This window comes from Brassica oleracea, chromosome C4 (genome assembly GCF_000695525.1).
Source record: "Brassica oleracea var. oleracea cultivar TO1000 chromosome C4, BOL, whole genome shotgun sequence".
In the NCBI taxonomy this organism is placed as follows: Eukaryota; Viridiplantae; Streptophyta; class Magnoliopsida; order Brassicales; family Brassicaceae; genus Brassica; species Brassica oleracea.
Genome location: NC_027751.1, coordinates 39,495,444 through 39,518,239, shown reverse-complemented (window position 1 = coordinate 39,518,239; position 22,796 = coordinate 39,495,444). Strand labels below are relative to the sequence as shown.

The 22,796-nt window shown below is 34.3% G+C and overlaps 2 protein-coding genes across 2 annotated transcripts; one reads left to right on the top strand and one right to left on the bottom strand.

The window, feature by feature from the left end:
* Positions 1-614: 614 nt before the first annotated feature.
* On the bottom strand, positions 615-9,499 carry LOC106340764 (O-acyltransferase WSD1-like). Its single transcript, XM_013779607.1, has 8 exons — positions 9,320-9,499; positions 8,663-9,235; positions 3,146-3,271; positions 1,766-1,975; positions 1,541-1,678; positions 1,304-1,466; positions 1,065-1,202; positions 615-855 (listed from the first exon to the last, which is right to left on the bottom strand). The coding sequence occupies exons 1-6, from the start codon at positions 9,497-9,499 to the stop codon at positions 1,311-1,313; spliced, it is 1,383 nt and encodes a 460-aa protein (XP_013635061.1). The 3' UTR covers positions 615-855; positions 1,065-1,202; positions 1,304-1,310.
* A 6,323-nt stretch (positions 9,500-15,822) lies between these two features.
* On the top strand, positions 15,823-18,301 carry LOC106341374 (protein CLP1 homolog 5-like). Its single transcript, XM_013780152.1, has 9 exons — positions 15,823-16,194; positions 16,614-16,682; positions 16,763-16,855; positions 16,949-17,190; positions 17,281-17,419; positions 17,497-17,553; positions 17,637-17,774; positions 17,876-18,084; positions 18,169-18,301. Exons 1-9 carry the CDS (start codon positions 15,970-15,972, stop codon positions 18,299-18,301), a joined length of 1,305 nt encoding a protein of 434 aa, XP_013635606.1. The 5' UTR covers positions 15,823-15,969.
* Positions 18,302-22,796: the final 4,495 nt, after the last annotated feature.

The following is a 22,796-nucleotide window of genomic DNA, read 5'->3' as shown; positions in this document are numbered from 1 at the left end:
ACTTATTTATATATAAAATATTTTCGTATTGATTTATTTTTATTTTAAATTATAATTTTATTAATAAATTAAATAATTTAAATTATTTTTGTAATTATATTTTTAAATTCTGTAAAATAATAAATACGAAGTAAATTCGTAGCTAATGTACGACCTATTTACGTGGAAATCTTACGACAAAATGACGAGAAATAATAAACGAGTATTTTATGAGAAAACATTTACGAGGAAATGACGAGGAAGGCTGAATGAGTATTTTACGAGGAAATACTTTCGTGGTAGTTACGTGTATTTTGCGAGGAAACACTTTCAAGATATTTACGTGTAGTTTACGAGGAACTCGTTTCGAGGTACTTACGAGGAAATATAGCAACCTCCTTACGTGGAATATTTACGTGGTCTTTACGACGAAATGATGTACTTCGTCTTTACGACGAAATATTTTCCTCGCCAAGTTACGACGAATTGGCGAGGAAATATGTGTTACGATGGATGAGTAACGAGCAAACGTGTCTCCTCGCTAATTCGTCGTAAAGCCTCTTTTACGACGAACTAACGAGGAAAACCACCCTCGTTAAGATTATGTTTTCTTGTAGTGCCTATTAAATGATCAAGGTTCGACTTCCACACGGATTGCGCGAACTCCAGCGATTTTTTTGTCTACCTCCACGTCGTCATCGTAAATCAAAACACCGCGAGTGTCTACAGAAGGGCGAGGGAGGGACCTGGCGTTTGAGGCTGCTCGATGATTGCTGAATCAGAGATATCGAAGCTGTAGCGAGTTTGATCTTGCAAATCTCCGGCGGCTTTAGGTGTTGCAGAAAAAAGAGATTGAAGAAAGAGAAATCTGTATTTCTTTAATGAACGACAAAAACAAATTTTTAATGTTCGGTGATGTAAAAAAAAACAGAAACAAAAACAATCGACCAATGAAATTATAAGGATTTTCTTGAGAGTGTGTGTATGAAAGTGATTTCTAAATTAATATATAAAGGGATTTATGTAAAATGTTACAATTATCAGTTTGTCCTATCGTAGAATTTGCGTTTCTACAGTGGATATACCTATTGTTCCATGCCAGTGGACTCTCACTCCGAACTTAGAATACTCGCGGCACTTTCTTTGATAGTTAAATGGTAGTACCGTGTTTGAGCTATCAACTCCAAATTTTAGTAATTGTAAAAGAGCTCCAAATTTCATGACTGTTTTTATACAGTCCAAACAAATAGTTAATGATGTTTACAAAAAAAGTCTTATTGCCCGTTACCACTTTTAAATATAGATTAGAAAATAAAAATAATACCACACTGCTAGAGTAATCCTCTTTCTAGGAGAGCGGCTTTGATAGCTTTCAGAGAGTCCTCTATTTCATCACAAAGCTGGTGGGGACTTGGTATGACATTCGGGTCGACCGCAATGGAGATTACCATCTTTTCCGCATAACTTAAGAAATGTATAGTCAATGCCTATACAAAAATAAGAAGAGAAACTCGATATGAGAAGATAAAGAGAAATGAACAAAAAAAAGAGAAAAACTTACATGAGCATGCCCATAGACACTTGGGGCGATGTACAGAATAGGATGGCCATGAAAACTGATTTCATCGGTAGGCCCAATCATGTTTGAAATGAATGTGGTTGTGTTCGAAACAAGACGTTTGAGTAATGTCCCACCTAACTACAATGACAAGAGGCTAGTTTTTTTTATAAGAAGTCCACATTGTGAAAATTATTTGAGCTCATCTGATCAGTTAATATAATATACCTTAGCTCCGAAGGTATTGAAGATGAATTCTGTACTCGAAAATGCTAAAGAAGGTAGAAGAGAGTGTTTTTTCCGATCCATAACTGATTTAGCCTTTGATAGGTACACTAATGGATCAGCCTCTAAACATATCGAGATGGGGAAGCTAATAGAGCTGAAGTAATTTCCCCATCTACATTTTGAATTCTTCGCCATCATATCCGCCAGTGGCTACATAGTATATACGCATGGTTTACCTTATGTCACAATAAATTTTGTTTCTTATTATATATTGAAAACCTTTTCAATTAAAAGGTTTCAAAAAGTATCTCAGCAAAAAAAAGAAGAAGATGAAAACGTTTATTTAGAAGCTATGGAAACTAATGAAAATATCTTGTACTTGTCCTCATGAGTGGCCTAACTGTTTTACAAAATTTAATTTAATTATAACTTATTAAAATATCTCGGTACTAATCATCATGAGTGGCCTAACTATTTTCAAAAATAAATTAAATCTTATACATTAAAACAAAAGTTACAGAAGTCACAACCTTGATTCATGTGTGATTTTTTAAAAATGGACCTAATGGAACATTCCTAGAAAGTCATGTTACATTTAATACCTAATTTTATCATTTAAATTTTGGACCTACCGGAAATTTTTGTTGGATTATCAATAATTAGATTTAAAAAATAGATGATCCATTGGATTTATAGATAGTATAAATTAAATAGATATAATTTAATGTTATAATACTATACTTCTATATGCTAAATATTTAAATATTTGTCGATGTTAACTTTTAAAATTATAATGATTTTTTTTAAATAACAAAAATCATATTATCTAACAATGATTAATATTTACCACCTTAAACCAATGAATTTTTTTTTTAAACTATATAGTTTATTTTAAAAATTAAACAAAAACTAAATGTTTAATTATTTACTCGATAATATAAATTTATGAAGCGAAAAGTTTAATTTTTAAAAAACTTTCTAAATTTGTGAAACGTTACAATATCTTTGAATATGACAATAAAACAATATTTTACTAATCCTTATATATATAGTTACGATTTTAATAATGAAATAATAATCCAAAAATATATATATAGAAGAATATACAAATACATGTGAAAGTTTGAAACAATCTATTCAATGAAAAATATACAGTAAACTTATTATGTTTTAAAAATTGATAGACACGTATATATTATAATATATACCAATTAAGAATTGAAAACAAAATATTTATATAAAAATAAATGAAAACAAAAATCTGCACGGTTGCGCGGGTCGAAATCTAGTTATTTGATTAAATTAGTATTAGATTAACAAATTTTATCTCATAAAAGACTTTTTCGAATATTTCAGTGATGAAGTATGTACGTTTCTAACCTGGATTCCAGTGTCGGGCCTTAGGTTTACAAAAACACCTGCGGTAAGTCGTATTTTACCAGGAAAATTGTTCAAGTAGCGTGAAAGAGCAGCTTGTGTAACTCCAAGTAGAACATCGTTGATAGTCTAGCCAAAAACACACAAAAAGACCAAAAAGAGAAACCCTAAAAAATGTTGGAACGAAGAAGAAATTGTTGAGTATGAAAATAAAATGAAGAATTATTTATCCAGCAAGGCCTACTAAGTTTAATGTTAGGAAAGCTCGCCAAAGAGAAACAAACAAGACCTGCCACTAGGCCTGGGACTTTTATCCGAGATCTGGATTCGATCCGAGATTCGATCCGGATTCGATCCGAGATTCGATCCGGATCCGATCAGAAAATCCGGATATCCGGAGGGGTCGAATCCGGATATCCGGAGGGGTCGAATCCGGATTCGGATAGTAAAATGTTGGATCCGTCAAAGCCGGATCCGGATCCGGATATCTTAGTTCTTAAGTCCGGATATCCGGATCCGTAAGTTTTATTAATAAATATTTCAAAAATAGTAATATATATATATATATATAAAATTAATTTTATTTAATATATTTTCATTTTTGTAATAGTAGATATAAATTTTATGTAAATTTTGTAATATTATACATAGAAATAATTAAAGACATTATATATATTTTTAAAAAAATATTGTTAATATTTTATATATATATTAATATTATTTTTTATTTATTTTAAGGATCCAAATCCGGATCCGGATATCCGCCGGATATTACAATTTTTAGAAGGATATCCGACACCCGGATATCTGAGAACCCCGGATCCGGATAAGGAAAGTAAAATTATGGATTCACCAGATAAGGATCCGGATCCGGATACCTTAAAATTGTCCGAATACCCGATCCATCTCAGGCCTACCTGCCACCATGAACAGTACCCGCAGAGTTACAGTAAAAATATACAGATATTTTATTGTATCTTCTCTAGTAAGTCAAGTGTATTTGGCTCCTTGTGTAAGACAGTTCTAGTTTATTTTATTTTTTCTTCTTCCTTATAATCTATTGTAATAATATTTTTCAGATATAAGAAAAGAATTCTCTTTCTTCATTTTCTCCTTGCTCTTTACTCTCTCTTATTCTCACTTGTTTTTTCATTCTCTATCTTGAATTCAACCATACTGTTTCTTCATTACTCTCGCATCATAATCTATCACTAGGTAATAACCGCGCCTTGCGCGGAATGTGATTATTAGTTTTGTTATTTTTTAATAAGTAGACATTAATTTGTTTAATCTGGATATCGGTTTGGTTTTAGGTTATTTTTTTTTTAATCTCATAAAATATAACTATCATTTTAAATCAATATTTATTTGGTTTGTTCGGTTAAAATGTTTGATGTTTTTGGTTTTTTTTTTCATGTGATAATCAAAAATTACTATTATTTGTTTGTTTTCATGTTATGAATTTTAGATAGTCATGATGTCGAACCAATGTTTTCATATTATAGTTTCTAAACGGATAATAGTTAAAAAAAGAAAAGAAAATTATTAAGACAAATCATTTAACTACAATTTGGTCGATAGTGAAAGAAGCATTAAGAAAAAAAATATTTTAACTTCCAAAAAATTAGATATTTCAGTTGTGGTAAATACTTAGTTATAAGGTGCTCACGTCAATGTTCACATGTATGTGTATGTAAAATTATATAAAGATGGTTGATAAATATATAAAGATTTTGTTAATTAATATTAAATGACATTTTCTTCAAAATAATACATGAAAAATAAAATTCTTAAAATAAAATTATTTAAAAACAAAAATATTGTAAAATTTATATAAACTATAATATATAACTTATATATAATTATTTAAATATATGTATATATATATATGCATATAACTGATCAAATTGGATATCCGTACTATAAATATTGATATTTGTGATTTGCTTTTTTTCGGATATTGCATTTTAGTATTTGATTTACTTCGTAGAGTAACGGATATCCGGATTTTTCGGTTCGAATCAAAACAGATAACGAATCGAATCAAAATTTATGAATAATTTGTCCAGCTCTATTAGTAAATAGTAAAAATAACGTAAAGAATAACCATGCATGTGAGTTTTATATTAAAAAAAACGTAAAGTACATATAGTGAACATATTCATGTAGAGTTTGGCTGAGAAGCTCTCTACATGTGACATGTGTCAATTTTAGTGTGAATGCATTTATTACAATGTTTCTACACGTGACATGTGTCCAGTTTAGTGTGAACGCATTTATTACAATGCTTCTCTTTTAATATTTAAGGAATTTCTAACATGGTATCAGAGCTTCAAGCTCCTGAAAACCTATAAAACTTCCGCAAATCTGTTTGAGTTCATATCTCTCTTTCAAATATCTTTCTGTTCATCCTTGTATCCTCTTGTCCAAAGCTTTTCCAGGAAAGAAAAGACTCACCAGAACTCAAGATAAAGGAGGACTTTAGTTTCTGGAACTCAAGAAAGCTTCAGCTCAGTTAAGCAAGCTTCATCAAAGTCCAGTTTCAAGCTCAGCTTCTTGCAAACCAGTGGGTGCTCTCTATTGCTCACTGGTCCAAACTCTTCAAGATGGAGAAAACAAGAAGCTTTGTGATTTCTATGGTGCTAAAGGGTTCAAACTACCTCCTCTGGTCCAGACTGATGAAGACAGCACTTGGAAGACAAGGGTTGTGGGAACATTGTTCACAAGCAGCTCCAAAGCAAGCTGGTTCTAAACTTGACAGTGGAGACAAATGGCAGCAAGAAGACCTGCTGGTCTTGTCTATTCTCCAAAGCTCACTTGCAGTTCCTATTATGGAGGCTTACTCACATTGTGAGAGTGCTAAGGAGCTTTGGGAGACTCTCCACAAGGTTTATGGCAACTCATCCAACTTAAGCAGAGTGTATGAGCGTAAGAAGGCCATAAACAATCTGTCTCAGGAGGAGATGGGGTTTAATGATCACTTTGGCAAGTTCAACTCTCTGTGGGGTGAGCTTGATTCATTGAGACCATCTACAACAGACCCAATCATTCTCCATGAAAGAAGAGAGCAAGACAAGGTGTTTGGGCTCCTTCTCACCCTCAGTCTGATGTACACTGACCTCATTAAGCACATTTTGAGGTCAGAGAAGCTTCCGACTCTGGATGAAGTGTGTTCCCAAGTCCAAAAGGAACTTGGCTCACTAGGCTTATTTGAAGGAAAAGAGTCTCTTTCTCTTGCAAATCAAGCAGTCACCTCTCTTCAATCTCATAAGGCTCAGTACAAGAAGGAGGAGGGGGAAAGACTCAGGTGTGAGCACTGCAAACGAGATGGACATACCAAGGAGAAGTGTTGGGTCATTCACCCACACCTCAAACCTGCCAAGTTCAGATGAACCATGGTCATTGAGGTACAAGGAACCAGCTCAGGTTCCTTGAGTTGTAAGCTAACCTCCTGATTTTAATATGAGCTTGTTTAATTGTTTTAATTTGTTTGTGTTGTCTCTAGCCTAAGTGAGTTACTTAGTCAATTTATGTCTTGTTGCATTGCTAAGGATCTAGGAGAGTTTCCGGATCTTGTCTTGCATTCATATGTTGTTTAAGGTGATTAGATGAGTTGTCTAGTCTCTGATTTTGTCATTAAAATTCGTAAAATTAGCCTAAATGTCTTGAAACTGATGAGTTATCATTCTTGAACGTTTAGTGAGTTTGTGTGCATGGATTTGAACTGAATGAGTTGTTTAGATTCTGTCCATTATATTGGGATCAGAATTGGTGAGGTATCAATGTCTGATCCTAGTGTGTGGTCTGATTCTTGCTGGAGTTTGAGTGATGTTTCAGGTACACAAGTGTTGTTCTCTGTCCATCATCAAATCAAGACAAAGAAGAAGGCTTTGCCCATGCTGTTCAGAGCCTACCCATGATGTATATTCATGTTTGATCCAGAGCCTACACATGATGTATATTCCTGACCATGGATAGATTGTTGGTAAGGAGACCAGGTGGTAGCAAGTGGGGGCTGAAATAAAATATGCTTGGGCTTTGAAGATACTTTAGGAAGGAGTATTGATAGAAAGGCAGACCAGTGTTAGATCAGCCACATACACCAAGCTGGAGCTCCTCATGTATTGCAAGAACCGGTTGAATTAAGTGCAGACTGTTTGGTTGTTGAGCTCCTGGTTCAAAAGACACACAAGGGGCAGTGGAGAAGAGATCAAGGGAGGAACCAGTTGACTTAAGCGCAGCTGTAGGGGTGATGCGCTCCTGGTTTCAAAACTCAGTGTTGCTCACTTCCAAGCTTGGTCCTTCACTCATTTTCTCCGGATCAAGCTTGAGGAGGGGTAATGGTGAGCTATCATGAAGGTCCAAGTCGTCCAGTGTCTCAGTTACCTCTAAAGCCAATGCAAGAAGAATTCAACAAGGACAACAACAACTTAGTGTTAGAACAGTTACCTTCTGGTTGGGAAGCTATGGATCAGCTTCTAAATGGAGTTAGAACAGTTACCTTCAGTGGGGAAGCTATGAATCAGCCCAAAGCATGGAGTTAGAACAGTTACCTTCTAGTTGGGAAGCTATGGATCATCTTCTACATGGAGTTAGAACAGTTGCCTTCAGTTGGAAAGCTATGAATCAGCCCATAGCATGTGTGCTTGTACCTGATTGATGAAGCTTCAAGAGAGGCTACAATGGAGATTTCAAAGCACTTGGAGCTCTCTGTAGTAGAAGCTGGTGGTCCATAAACCTCTTTGAAGATGACGAGTAGTCAGAAGAGAGGGGGAGACACAACCGGCCTAAAGAAGAGTATGAGATGTTGGTGTGTGCAAGTTGTGGAATTCACACTTGCAACACAAGTTGGGCCATGATCCAGAGTCTAAGGACTCCACCATGAGTTATCTGAAGTTCCTTAGACTCACTGGCCAATCCCTAGGCTTTGTTGAACTCTACTCTTTTTCCCTTAACAAGTTTTGTCCCAAAGAGTTTTCTTGCTAAGGTTTTTAATGAGGGAGCTTCTTCAAGGTTCCAAGCTTGTCCAAGGATCTCCTATGGTCAAGCTTGAGGGGGAGTGTTGAAATGCAGAAGAAATTGTTGAGTATGAAAATAAAATGAAGAATTATTTATCCAGCAAGGCCTGCCAAGTTTAATGTTAGCAAAGCTTGCCAAAGAGAAACAAGCAAGGCCTTCCAGCATGAACAGTACCCGCGGAACTACAGTAAAAACAGACATATATTTTATTGTAGATTCTCTAGTAAGCCAAGTGTGTTTGGCTCCTTGTGTAAGACAGTTCTTGTTTATTTTTCTTCTTCTTCTTCCTTATAATCTATTGTAATGGTATTTTCGGATCTAAGAAAAAAAGAGTTTTCTTTCATTTTCTCCTTACTCTTTTCTCTCTTATTCTCACTTGTTTTCTTCATTCTCTATCTCTTGAATTCAACCATACTCTGTTTCTTCATTACTCTCACATCATAATCTATCATTTCTAACAAAAAGAAGTTACTGATAATTAAAATCAACACGAAATCTTACCATGCTCGTAGCTTCCTTTATAACTCTTAAGTCATCCAATGAGACAGTCCGGTGACAAAATTTCTTCGGACTACTCTCCACGCCCACATCGCCTTTTAGAGGCGTTTTTGTATCCTTCAAGAACAAAGCAATCGCCAAGAACAGCACAAGATCCACAAAAGTGTTCCAAATCAATCTCACCGATGAAAAGATGGCTAGTATCAACCTTACGAACCATGAGACTTTGTCTTTATACACCCTTTTATGCCGTTTAAGAGCAGGAATAGTAGCTTTGTCTCGGTGTGATGTTGTCTGAGTGCATGCAGCTAAGAGAGACATGAGGGATGTTCCATCTCCTAACGAATGGTGAGATCTTATTACACATACCGCGTCTGCGTCAGATGTTTTGATGTTTAGGATGTGAATGTCCCATAAAGGTCTTGATTTATTGAGAGGAATCATTGTGAGATGTGAAACGTAGTCCTCAACAAAGAGTTCTCCATCTTCTGCAATCTCATTCTGGTCTTTATCTGCTACAAATATATGGTCTTCTATGTTGACTTGAGTCTTAATCCAACTTAAACCATCTTGTGACTGAAAATGGAGTTTATAACATGAAGTCAAATACACACAACTCGTATGAGAATAGTACAATAACTCAGTAAGTGTCTGTTATACCAGTTTGCTTGAGAAACGAGGATGCTTGGAAATATTCTCTTTCAAGCCACTTCGAATGACGTCAGCATTGATCTTGGTTTTGCAACCGATCATGGTGATAACGCAGCAGTCGTTGCCTGGCGACTGGAATACACGCGCCATCGGGCTTAACGGTTCTCCGTCTTCCTCCCCCGTCGACATCGTCTCTTTCCTCTTCTCCTTAATCACGCCGACGTCTATTTCCATCTTCCACGTTATAGTGTGATTCATATATAAGGTATTGTTTTACTGTATATAGTTATTAGCTTTTTTTAATATAGTTATAAGTTATGAATTACGTCTAAACTCAAAAGCCTTGAGATAATTTATTCACAGATTAACACGTCACGCTATGATCTGTAACGTAAAGCTTACAAAATTTCACGTGGCGTCTGACGATTGTTTTAAGGGCTTAAATTAAATGGAACGGTTGTTGCAGCACTGTGGCATTGTGTTCTGTGTTGCTCATTCAATCTATAGCGTATATCTCTCCCATTCAAACATAATAATACTCCATCAGTTTCCGAAAATAAGATATTTTAGATTTTTTTCTTGTTCCACAAAAATAAATTTTCTATATTGTTAAGGTATTTTTTTATACTTTTGAGAAACATTAATTGAGAATATTTCAATTAATTAAATTGTATTGGTGGGAAGTTATTGGAAAATGTATAATAAAATAAAAAATAAATTAAATTATAAACATTTATTAAGCATGAATACTCTAGAAAATTTTACTTTCGGGAACGGAGAGAGTATAATATTAAAATAAAAATTATTGGATTCCATGGGCTTTTAATGTATAAACATAAAAGAAAATTGATAATATTGTGTATATATAGTTAGTGAGTTTTCTCATTTAAAAAAACATTACAACAAATACTAATTACTCAATTAATTTACAGCAATTATTGGTAGAGATGTCAAACAGGTTTATCTATCCCGTCCCGTCCCGTATCGCGGCGGATTAGCCATCGAGCGGGTCACAGCGGGCCTGTTCTGCCCGGGCTGCGGTCCTCAAAATGTCGGCCCAAACCCGTACCACATAACATATAGGACTTCGCGGACCGTCCCGCAGGATGCATCTTTATCAAACCGCCTACTACAGCTTCCTTCATGAATGTTCAAGTGGAAGAGTTGTGTAAGAGAGTTGAAAAGAGCTCATTAAGCTTCACTAAAGTCTTATCAAAATGAATGTCATAAAGCTCTGTTTGTGCTTGCGTTATTGAGTTAATTCTTTTTTTTTGTTATCATCATAAGATTTTATTAAGTTTGAATATGATTGAGTTGTTGTCTTTGTAATAACTTGGCTCAAGTGTTGTATGTTTTCATCAAATCATCTCTCTTTGTAATTCTTTGGATTTCAAAAAAAAAATTATGAATCACTTTGTCAAATTATACAAGTGACATGATATACAACTAACTTTTCTCCTAAACAACATCATTGTAACCAAATTTAATTTAAGAAAAACACCATTTCACAGTACTGAAAACAAAACCAATCAATTTAAACAAGAAATCTCATATTGTAATAAAGCAATTCATAGTTGTGTGTAATAAAAATAGTAAACCAAATCAAAACACCACCAGAGCTCGAATCGTCATCGCTGGAGTCGTCATTGTCGGATCTCGAATCATCATCACCGGAGCTCGAATAATCATCGCCGGAACTCCTTATGTTTTCTGGGGGAGAAGTCACAAGAATCATTTTCTTCTCACTCTCTCTCTCTTGTTTTTTTCCAGGTAAAATAAGAAATGAAAAAAATGTGGATCCATGTAATTCCGCATGACCCGTTTCAGCCCATCCCGTAAAAGGCCCAGTCCCGCAAAAACCCGTTTCGCAAGACCCGCAAATTTACGGGCCTAGAAAACTCGTCCTAATACCGTTCCGCGACAGTCATTTACGGACTAAGCCCGTGGTCAAAGTCCATGATTACTATCTCTAATTATTGGTATAGAAAACGATAAACAACAATATAATTAGATAAAAATTTATAAACTTAAAATTATAGTTCTAGCTTTACATAGAATTAGTTAAGATCGTATAAATATTTCAAAATATAAAGCTACTATTACAGATTACTTATTTAAAAATTTAAACTATATTTTATGTGTGTTAAAACTAAAAATTGACGTCAATTTATAGAAAACAGGAAAGAGTTTGTCATACATAAGATTACAATTATTTATATAATATAATATCCCATTGACTTTTAATTTGGAATAAACTATATATAAGAATCTGGTTTCAGTGATTCAAACATTAACATCATGGCAAACATTTTCAACAAAACTAAAGAAATTAGCCATTTTAAAGATCTAAGATTTCAAAATTGTCTACCGACCACAAACGTAAAATATGACTACAGATTCATTAGCTAAAGTTGTACATATAATTCAAAGAAATTTGTATTTCTTGGTTATTCAATTAATTCCAAACCTACTAATTAGTTTGAGTAATATAATAATTGGTTTGATGTAAAAGAAAACATACCGCTCACAAAAAAGAACATCCCATCAGCTAATTTTGTGATCATATAATCCTATTTCTATCACAAAAATTCATTTTAGTTTCTAAACCACAATTATATATTCACCTTCCTAAATTTACATCCACACATAAGCACAATATATACTAAGGTTCCGAATGGGGCAGCGGGAAAAGTGCAGTTACCCAGCATTAAAATCATCATTCACATTTTTCTGTTTTTGAAATATAGTTAACAGAAAATCTGTTTGCAGTTCAATATTTTTTGTCTTTTTGTGAAAAAATCGAGAGATCTGCATACAAATCTCACCCACTAACATTTGGTGGTGTTGATCTGTTTTTTTTTTATTTTTTAACCAATAAATGATTTTTTTACAAACATTTAATTTTAAAATATATTAATCCTTTTAAATATATTTATCTATTTTAATATATATAAAGCTATCATTGACTATATATTTTTCTTTCTACTTCCGTCATATAATTTCATTTATTTAAATTATTATATTTATATAATGTGTATTAAATTATAATATGCATTATGGCAAACTATAGTAATATAATTTAAATCTGTATACTATATATCATTAAATTTTAATGTTTTCATATTTTGATTTCAAAAAAATTGTAGTAACATGGTTTTAGTGCAAGATTTATTGTTGTTTATGTATTATATTTCTATATTATGTGTTTTGATATATTTTATTATAATTTTAATTTAAACATATAATTTATTTTATTTGAATTGTTTTTATCATTTAAACCTATAATAATTGTTTGATTTATTTGATCTGCATGATAATCCGCTTGATCTGCATTTTTTCTGCATGATCCGCTTGATTTGTATTTGTTTCGATTAATTTGCATAATCTGCTTGATTTGTTTTTACTATTCGGAATCTACTGCATTTGATGTACACTGTGTTTGGAAATATGTTAGGAGTGTTTATGGCAACTTACCAAGAAATATGAATAGATTAATCAAAGAATAATTCTGAAACATTTTTAGTAATATATAGGGTATGTAAACAACATATTGTAACATGGTCCAGCTGTTACAACGTGTTATTAATGTTCACCAAACCTCGGTTGAAGTTCCGCTCCACCTTTTTTCTTTTTTTTCATATTTTTTCTGTAGACAAGAAAAAACAGATATGCCTTCCTCTTTTTCACATATTTACTTAACCTTCTGCATCTTTTTTTTTTTTTTTTGGATCGAAAACCTTCTGCATCTATTCTACGCTTATTTCTGATGAAAAGCGCCCCTTTTACGCGGTGTCACGGCCAGCTCGTACAAAAATCACTTGCCGTGTTTCATCTCTGATCAGCTCGTTTGGCCACGGTGGGTAATCTTACCCATTTTTACTGCATAGCATCATTTCTCAAATCTGAAAAACACGCATATCCAAATATTTAAAATGTTTCAAAACAGAGAAAATTTTAAATAGAACTTATAAGCTAAAATAATATGAAGACATTCACATTTGATTGAGATAATAGTTTTATTCGAAACTAAAACATAAAAAAAAAAAAAAAATTATCTCAAATTTGTAGATTTACCTTTTATGAGGGAAATATGAAAATCATGAAATGTAAAATCCACAGAAAACACGATCAAATTCTAAGAAAGACATGAAACAAAAAAATGAAATTTGACATGAAATTTGGTGTCTTTCAAGTTAAAAAAGAGTAGAAAGAGAAAAATTGCACTTTTCTTATAGCCATTTGAGAGAAAGTGTATAAATTTTCTTTAAGTGAGGAGACACAAATTTTAAATTAGGCTAAACACTTTCAGTGTAAAAATTTCTGAAGAAGTTCATTACAATTTAATAAACTTTTGAAGAAGTTTACTAGTGCATTATAGTTTAACAATGTTTTAAAGAGATCTTCTAACCTTAAATTTACCGTATGTTATTGAAGACTTCTACTAGTACATTGTTTCTTGGCAGACTTCTTCACAAGTCTCTTACCTCTAAATCTTTAAGTCAACAAATTTAACTAGATAATAGTAAACATTTCATTAAACATAAAATCAACATATCAAATGCTAAATATATACAAAACTAAACACATTTATGTCAAATTTTAGTATAAAAATATTTAATATTTCAAAATCCAATCTTGGAAATATCAACATTACTTGGACATATGTTATCAAATCCTAACTAGTGGAAAATCATGACTTACAATCTATATTCACTTATATATATATAAAACAATTCAGTTTTATTAAATTTAATAACATGATTATAATTTTTTATATTTACATGATTTCAATTTATTTTCAATCACTATTTTTTTATATTATTTTTAAGGATAAATACATGTGTAAACTTCTTCAAGAATTATTCTAGAAGACTTCACTGACTCAATTAGAATTTGTAGGGCTGTAGTTGTAAAAAAAATGTTTATATTTTTTTTTTTTAGTCATAAGAGATAGTTGTAATTCCACTATCGTTTTAAGTTTTTTATTGCATTTGATTAAATTTATGATATAAGTTTGTAAATAAATTTATATTTTGAATCATTTTGACAAATATCTGATTATACGTTATATCCGTAGAGATTCTGGTCGCCATCGATAAAAATACTTATACTGTATGCATAAATAACTTCAGATTTGTCGGGGTAAATATATTAAAAAAAAATCCTGCGGATTTTTAACATGCTTTTACCGTTGCAATACATCGTTTTTTGTAGTATGTTTATGTAAGACAGGTTTCTGGGAAGGTGTCTTAGGGCATCTCCAACCCTACTCCAAAACCCACTCCAAACTTCATTTTGCAGTAAAATCATCTCCAACCCCACTCCAAAACTCACTCCATAATGGAGTAGTAGATATGATTACTCCAAAATGGAGTTGGAATTTTTTTTTTTATAAAATGGTCTTCTATATTTAAATATTTTCGTTTTTAATAAAATATTATTATAAATAAATATATAAATATTATTTTACTATATATATTATAAAAATTACTGTTAATATTTCTTAATTATATAAATATCCATCTAATGAACTATTTTATGCAACAAAATATATATAATATAAAACATAAAAGACCATACATATAAAAAAATAAAAAATAAGCACCATACAAAAGATATATGATATAAAATATAAAAGATCATACATATGAAAATGGACTATTATGCAAATAGTATAAATGAAAGATGATATTACTAATTTTTTATTAACATAAAACATAATATATTAAAAATATTCTATTTTGGAGTAGAAAATGAAATAATACATTGGAGCAAAACTCAACTCCATTTTGGAGTTATTCTATTTTGGAGTAGAAAATGGAGTAATACATTGGAGATGCTCTTAGTTATGCATGTATTGTTTTTATGTTAAAAACATATATAAAAATAAGTTTAAAGTTCGTTCAAAAGAAGAAGAAGAAGAAGAAGAAGATAAGTTTAACGTTCAAGAGCAATAATCCAATGCCCATAAAAGATTTGCTAATTTCAGGTTCATTCGGTTATGGTTCTTAATGTTACTATTACCCTTTAACCCTTTCGGTTTATCAATTGAAGAAGCAAACCAGATGGTGGTGATGATTATAAAAGTTTCCCAACTCATCGTTCCTTCTAAGACCAGTATATCACTTTATTTTCTTCAAAATACGGAATTGGATTATATTTTAACAGTTTTCTATTTCGGAGTAAGAAATAAAGTGATAAATAATAAATAAATAGATTATTCTATTTATGAAATAAGTTATTTCTACTGTATTATAAAAAGATAGAATAAAGTTGAAACTTTTTTACTTTAAATTATGTTTTAAAATTAAATTAGAATGAATTTTTGTTGTCGAAAAAAAAAAAACAGAAGACTGTCGAGTAAACAGGTGAATATTTTTTTTGTTTTGAGCAAAGTAAACAAGTGAAAATATTTTGATTTTTTTTCTAAATGAAAAGAATAATCGTTTCTCATTTAATTTAAAACTAGAATTCGTCATTGCCATAATGGTATTGAATGAAAACGCTTCGCATTTCTCTCCCACGTCGAAAATCAAAAACAGTTACAAACCTCTCGTCTTCTTCCCTTCCAGAAAACGGAGCCTCTTTAAATAGATAGTTGAAAAAAAGATATCAAAGTTGTTTTCTTTCAAAAAGTGTGCGACATCTTAGAGATAAACATGTCATACTGTGGTCTGTCGATGAACAGTGATGCAACTACGGCTTCTACTGAGTTTAGTCCTCAAGTAAGACGAGTGAAGTTAGAGAAACAAAGCGAAATCAGAATTCATGTGACCCAGATTTCGCCTCTGAAACTCCGTGTTCTCCATGGCCAAGTTGAGATTTTTGGTTCCGAGCTTCCACGAAACGTCTGGCTCACGTTTCCTCCTCTCCAGCAGTTCGCCGTATGTTCTGTTCAACTCTTTCTGTTACAAGTACAAGTTATTCATTTTTCATTTTTTTTTGTTATGGTTCTTGAGATTCTGTCACGTTCATCCTCTTTCCTTTTACCGTGTTATAGTGATGATATAGTTACATATCAAGTAGTTAGGCGTCACAATTTTTTTTATTTGACATGATTAGATGTGATACATAAATAGCTAGCTTGGTGGCGTCATAATAAAATTCTTTCTCTAACTCTAAGTTGTAACAACCAGATTTCAGAATATCTTTACTTCATGGGTTCATTAGTTTCTGTCACAACATTCATCCTCTGTCCGTGTGGGTTAGCTCTGAAAAGTTCGAGCTTAGGTAGTTGGTTGCATAGAAAGTAAATTCTAATATTGATGATTACATCTCATCAAGATGAGTGCTCACCTTTCAGGTCTTTACGTGGTATGGTGCAACACTCGAAATAGATGGCGTCACAGAGACTGACAATACATCTGTTGAGGTAAAGTTATGGTTTCATCCACAATTTGTTCATATAATTTAGCAGTATTATATATGTATACTAATGATGCCCCGATGTAGACACCTATGGTAAGCTATCTTAGTGTGCACAACTCTCTACAAGTACAAAGACATCGGGTTACGTCCTCAACAAGAGATTATGTTTCTTCACAGGTGCTTTTATTATTCCGTACTAAAAATTGAGTATATCCATGTAGCAACATTGAGTTGTGGTTTTGTTAATTTGTACTGTTTTGCATGATGCAGGGACCAAGGGTTATCATTGTCGGAGAAACTGACTCTGGGAAGAGCACATTAGCCAAGATGCTTCTTAGTTGGGCAGCAAAAGATGGTTGCAAACCGACCTTTGTTGACCTTAATATCGGACAAAGCTCGATAACCATACCAGGAACTATTGCTGCTACATCTGTTGAAATGCCAGTGGATCCTGTTGAAGGACTACCTCTTCATAAGGCCCTTGTGCACTATTTTGGTCACACCACAGCGACGTAATTGACTTCAAATTCTGAGTCTTCAGGTCTAAATAACCTATACTTGGGAACTCATATTCTTCATTTCATTTTCTTTTGTACTCTCAGCAACAACCTTAGGTTGTACAAATACCTTGTTGAAGAGCTTGCTCGAGAATTAGAAGCAGAGTTTGCTATTAAGGCTGAATCTCGACGTTCTGGTATGGTGATTGACACAATGGGATGGACAAGTGGTCTTGGTTATCAGGTAAATTTTAGTTTCTTAAGTCAAAAAGAGATTATGTTCGCTATGAACCGCATGCTAATTTGCTAGCCTTAATGCAGCTTCTTCTCCATGCAATAAGGACTTTTAATGCATCTTTAGTCATCGTCCTTGGTCAAGTAACATACCAAAGCTCTCTTCTCTGGCTTTAAAGTAATTCAAGAAACCTAGATTGCCCTTCACTGATCTTTGCCGTATGCAGGAAACAGAACTTGTCTATGATCTGAACAAAGCTTTCAAATTCAAGAAAAACGTACAAATCTTGAATCTTGAGAGGTCATCTGGAGTTTTCTCCAGGTATTCTGATTTTCGCAAAATGTTGAGGAACAATAGCATTCAGGTAAATTATTTTTAGCTCTGGCGATTTCTTTATTTGATTTTCTTTTTATATATGTAATATATTTGATTGAAGCAAATGGCTTTTGCTTTTCTTATTCACAGAGATATTTCAGTGGAGCCACAAACAATCTCACGGCCTACACCAAAACCGCCAATTTCACTGATATGCAAGTTTATCGAATCGGTGCCTTGATAGAGAAGTCAAGGTCTACTGAACCTTTGAGGATCACACCTGTGTTGATTGACAAAGATCTTGTGAATACAGTTTTGGCTATCTCATACGCTAAACAGCCTCATCACATTATCTCAAGGTAGTTATCTCCAAACTTTGTATGATTAAACCTAAGGCATGATGAAGTAGTCATTAATCCGTAATTGTCTATGAATTTTTGCAGCATTGTTGCTGGATTTGTGTATATTACGGATGTTGATCTTGGTGAAGAAAGAATTAAGTATCTCTGTCCATCCGCTGCTGAACTGCCTAGCAAGATATTCATCATGGGGACTTTGACATGGCACAAAACTTGAGGAAGAATATCTGTTAGTTATGAAGTTCAATCGAGATGCTCAAGTTTTATTCTTATATTATGATTTGTTGAATCAATGGAACTTTTGAAAGATGTATCTCCCACAACATTTGAAAAAGGGTTAATTTTTAGAATATCTTTTATTTTTATTTTTTTGCAGACATCTTTTAAGTATATAGTTATCTACAATACCAATTATAAGAATATTTAAATTAACTTTGTGATAAATTCGAATGTACAACTGAAAACACTTTTTAATACAAATCTGGAACGATCTAAATTTTTTATAAAATAACAAAAATTTTAGATTTTTTGTGTAACAAAACCATTTTAAATAGATTCTACTATTTGCAATTTTATTTTTCTAATTACGTTGAAAATGCCCTACTTTGGGTTTTGCTCTTAACTTTTTTTTGTTCCTCAAGCTCTCTTTTTTAGCACATATTGACCAAAACAACCAATCTAAGAAAATTTTGATTTGAGAAAGATAACAGAGTTCAAAAGAAAAGGAAGCCACTCAGTCTCAATCTTGTTCACTAGCAATTTCCTAGAAATTACGAAGGAAATTAGTTGCAACTGTGACATTAATTCGTGTTTGTCTTAGTCAACCAAGTCATGAATCATGTGATAAGAGATAAACGTCACTTTTGTATTATAAAGATAGAAATAGAATCCAACGTTCGTAAACACCGATTCCTACTCACGGTGATGATCTTCCAACAATGGAAATCAACAAAGATGAGAATCGTCCAACGGAGAAAGATGAGAGAGAAAGTGTAACAAACTTTTACAAATTTCAAATGAATCTAAAAACGAAAAGTAAATTGGTTTATATCTTTGTATTTCCCCTCTTCTTTGTGACGTATCCCATGTGACGTGTCTTCTTACTTCATTTACTATAACAAATCCTCCCGGTCTGCAAAACCTTGACCTCAAGGTTTAAAAGCAGAAAACTTCCTCTCCACGTCAAACAGAAACTCCCATGTTGCCTCATCCTCCGGTTGGTTACGCCACTTGATCAAGACCTTCGACGCTGCTCTACCCTGGCGTTTGACCATCTTCCTCTCAAGAATGAGCTCCGGTTCCTTGATCAACACATCAGAAACGACCGAAGGAAGAACCGTAGTTGTCTCCACATTACCCACAGCCTCCTTTAATTGTGAAACATGAAACACAAGGTGAATTTGAGAACCCGCCGGTAACTTCAACTTATAAGCAACACTCCCACACTTGTCCACTATCATGTAAGGACCAAAATACTTCGGAGAAAGTTTCTGATTAGAACGAACAACCACAGAGCGTTGACGGTAAGGTTGTAACTTCACGTATACATAATCCCCCAATTCAAAGCTCCTGTCAGTTCTGTGTTGATCCACAAACTGCTTCATCCTATGCTGAGCTCGTGACAAATGAAACTTAAGCATCAACAACATATCTTCCCTGTCACGCAAACACTGATCGACTCTCCTGGTAAGTAAGGCAAGTGTTGAGGTGGTGGACGACCATAGACTGCTTCGAAAGGCGTAGTTTGAATCGTAGAGTGGAAGTTGGTATTGTACCAATACTCTGCAAGAGGCAACCACTTACTCCATAACTTTGGCATGTCGCTACACATACAACGCAAATACGTTTCCACTCCCCTGTTCACAACCTCCGTTTGACCATCACTCTGCGGATGATACGCACTCGACATGTTCAGCGCCACTCCCTGCAAGCTGAACATTTCCTTCCAAAAGTCACTCAAGAAGACTGCGTCACGATCACTGAGGATGGATTGAGGAAACCCATGGAGTTTAAAAAAATTGTCCAAGAAAACTTGAGCAACTGAAGAAGCAGAATACGGGTGAGCCAAAGCGACAAAATGAGAAGCTTTACTCAACCTATCAACCACCACTAGAATGACTGATTTACCGCAAGATAGAGGAAGGCCATCGATGTAGTCCATCGATATATCAGACCAAATTGACTCCGGAATCGGCAAAGGTTCCAATAGTCCTGGGTATATTTGCATTGCTGACAAACACTGAAACTCCTGATGTATTGTTGTATGTCCTTCACCATTCCTTTCCAATAAAAAATGCCTTTAACTCGTTGATGAGTGACATCCCTACCCGAGTGACCCCCAAGGCCCGAACAATGTAACCATTGTAGAATCTTATCTCTGATTCCTACATCCATCGGTACCACAATCTTGCTCTTCCTCCTTAAAACATTCTGCGACCAAGAGTAATGCTTCCTCGAAAATGGTTTACTCTTTAACTCCTCAATGATTGCCTTCACACTACTATCCAACTCATACGCCTGTTTAATCTGCTGCATCAGATCACATTCAAGAACCGACATAGCCATATGCAATACCTCCGATCCTTCAACTCTAGACAAGGCGTCTGCTACTACATTTTCTTTGCCTTGACTATATTGTATCTCATAATCAAATTCCAGAAGCTTCGGTAACCACTGCTGTTGAATAGGTGTATTCAAACGTTGTTCCAACAGATATTTCAAACTCTTCTGATCGGTCTTGATAATGAAGTGGTTTGGTAGCAAATAGTGGCGCCATTTCTGCACCGCAAACACCACCGCTAATAACTCCTTCTCGTAGATAGAATTGTGAAGTTGCCTCCCTTTCAAATGGCGGCTTATGTAGGCGATTGAGTGGCCCTCCTGCATCAACACAGCCCCAATGCCATGTCTAGAAGCGTCAGTCTCGACAACAAACGGTTTGTCAAATTGTGGTAAAGCCAAAACAGGTGATTCACATAAAGCTTTCTTCAGTATTCCAAAGGCAGTTTCAGCTTCTACCGACCATTCAAAGCAGTTCTTCTTGGTTAATGCAGTGAGAGGAAAGGCAATTACTCCAAAACGCCAGACAAATCTTCTGTAATACCCAGCAAGCCCCAAGAATCCTCTCAATGCCTTCAACGATGATGGAACAGGTCATTCTACAATTGCCCTTATCTTCTGTGGGCCAGTGGAAACTCCCTCCTTCTGAATAAAATGGCCTAGATATTCCACCTTATCAGTAGCAAAAGAGCATTTGCTACTCTTTGCAAATAACTTGTTAAGTCTCATCAACTCCAATACACTCTTCAAATGATCCACATGTGCTTCCTCTGAAGGGCTATAAACCAAAATATCGTCGAAAAAAATCAAAACACACTTCCTCAACAGCTCAGTGAACATTGTGTTCATCAAACTTTGAAAGGTGGCTGGTGCATTTGTTAAGCCAAAAGGCATAACCAAATACTCAAAGTGACCGGTATGAGTTTTGAAAGCCGTCTTGTGAATATCAGTGGGATCCATTCTCACCTGATGATAGCCTGCTCTGAGATCGATCTTAGAGAATACGCAAGGTCCTCTATCAACGGAATAGGGAAGCGATCTTTAACAGTCATGTTGTTGAGACCTCTGTAATCAACACACAAACGCCAACTCCCATCTTTCTTTTTAACCAACACCACAGGCGATGCATATGAACTAGAGCTCACCTGAATAGTCCCTCCCTTCAATAATTCTTTCACCATTTTGTCAATCTCATCCTTCTGATGCAAGGCATAACGATATGGTCTCTGGTTAATCGGATTAGACCCCTCCAAAAGTGGAATTTTGTTGTTGTGATTGTCTCTAAACGGAGGTAATGTTGTAGGTTCCTCAAAGATATCAGCATATGAATGAATCAATTCAGCAATAGGGCGAGAGTGATTCTCAACTGCATCTCCTTCCAAAGCACTTAGACTCCCCTGTACTGCTGAATCCTCCCGCTGAACCATGAGCATTGAGATCTGTACAATGTCATCATCCTCCAAATTCATCTTCTTTGCTCTCACTTCTCGAACAGACCCTTCCTTGAGCCAATGAAGTAACACAAACTTAGTTCCCTGTCTGAACTTCATCGTCAATTCTTGAAAATCCCAAGTGATAGGTCCCCATTGTTCCAACCATTGAACTCCCAACACCATATCACAACCTCCCAATGGAATAACCATAAAGTCAGCTGAGAAAGAATTATGGTGAAAGTTCCATTGAAAGTTATTAATTTTAGCACTCACACCCAATTTACGACCATCAGCCACTGCTACTCTAGCTGTACTCGCCGGAAGCAACTCACAACCCAACTTTGCAGCAATCTTCTCATCGATGAAGTTGTGTGTCGAACCCGTATCAATGAGCACAAATAAGTTTCTTTTCCCAGACATTCCTCTGACTCTCATACTACGATAACCTGAGATTCCAGTGACTGCATTTACGAATCTGAGCAATCTCTTCTTGATTCTGCTCTGCAATCATCTCTTGTTCTTCAGGTGTCAGTCCTTCCTCCTCTTCAACCTCCATAACGAACAGTTGTGTCTTTTTGTGCTTCATATAGTGGCCAGGTGTGTACTTCTCATCACAAAAATAACACAGACCAGCAGCTCTATGTTTACTCATTTCTTCTTGCGTAAGGAACTTCTGAGGTTGAAATTCACGCGGTTTCTCCGGGGATGTGATCAAGGCAG

Excerpts from the sequence above, each read along its gene's own strand:
- LOC106340764 (XM_013779607.1), bottom strand. The coding sequence starts at position 9,499 with ATGTCGACGGGGGAGGAAGACGGAGAACCGTTAAGCCCGATGGCGCGT. Across the intron at positions 3,272-8,662 it reads TAAAGGAAGCTACGAGCATG|ACTATCAACGATGTTCTACT; the intron begins GTAAGATTTCGT and ends GTTTTTGGCTAG. Across the intron at positions 1,976-3,145 it reads GGCCCGACACTGGAATCCAG|CCACTGGCGGATATGATGGC; the intron begins GTTAGAAACGTA and ends TATACTATGTAG.
- LOC106341374 (XM_013780152.1), top strand. The coding sequence starts at position 15,970 with ATGTCATACTGTGGTCTGTCGATGAACAGTGATGCAACTACGGCTTCT. Across the intron at positions 16,195-16,613 it reads CTCCTCTCCAGCAGTTCGCC|GTCTTTACGTGGTATGGTGC; the intron begins GTATGTTCTGTT and ends CTCACCTTTCAG. Across the intron at positions 17,554-17,636 it reads TAGTCATCGTCCTTGGTCAA|GAAACAGAACTTGTCTATGA; the intron begins GTAACATACCAA and ends TGCCGTATGCAG.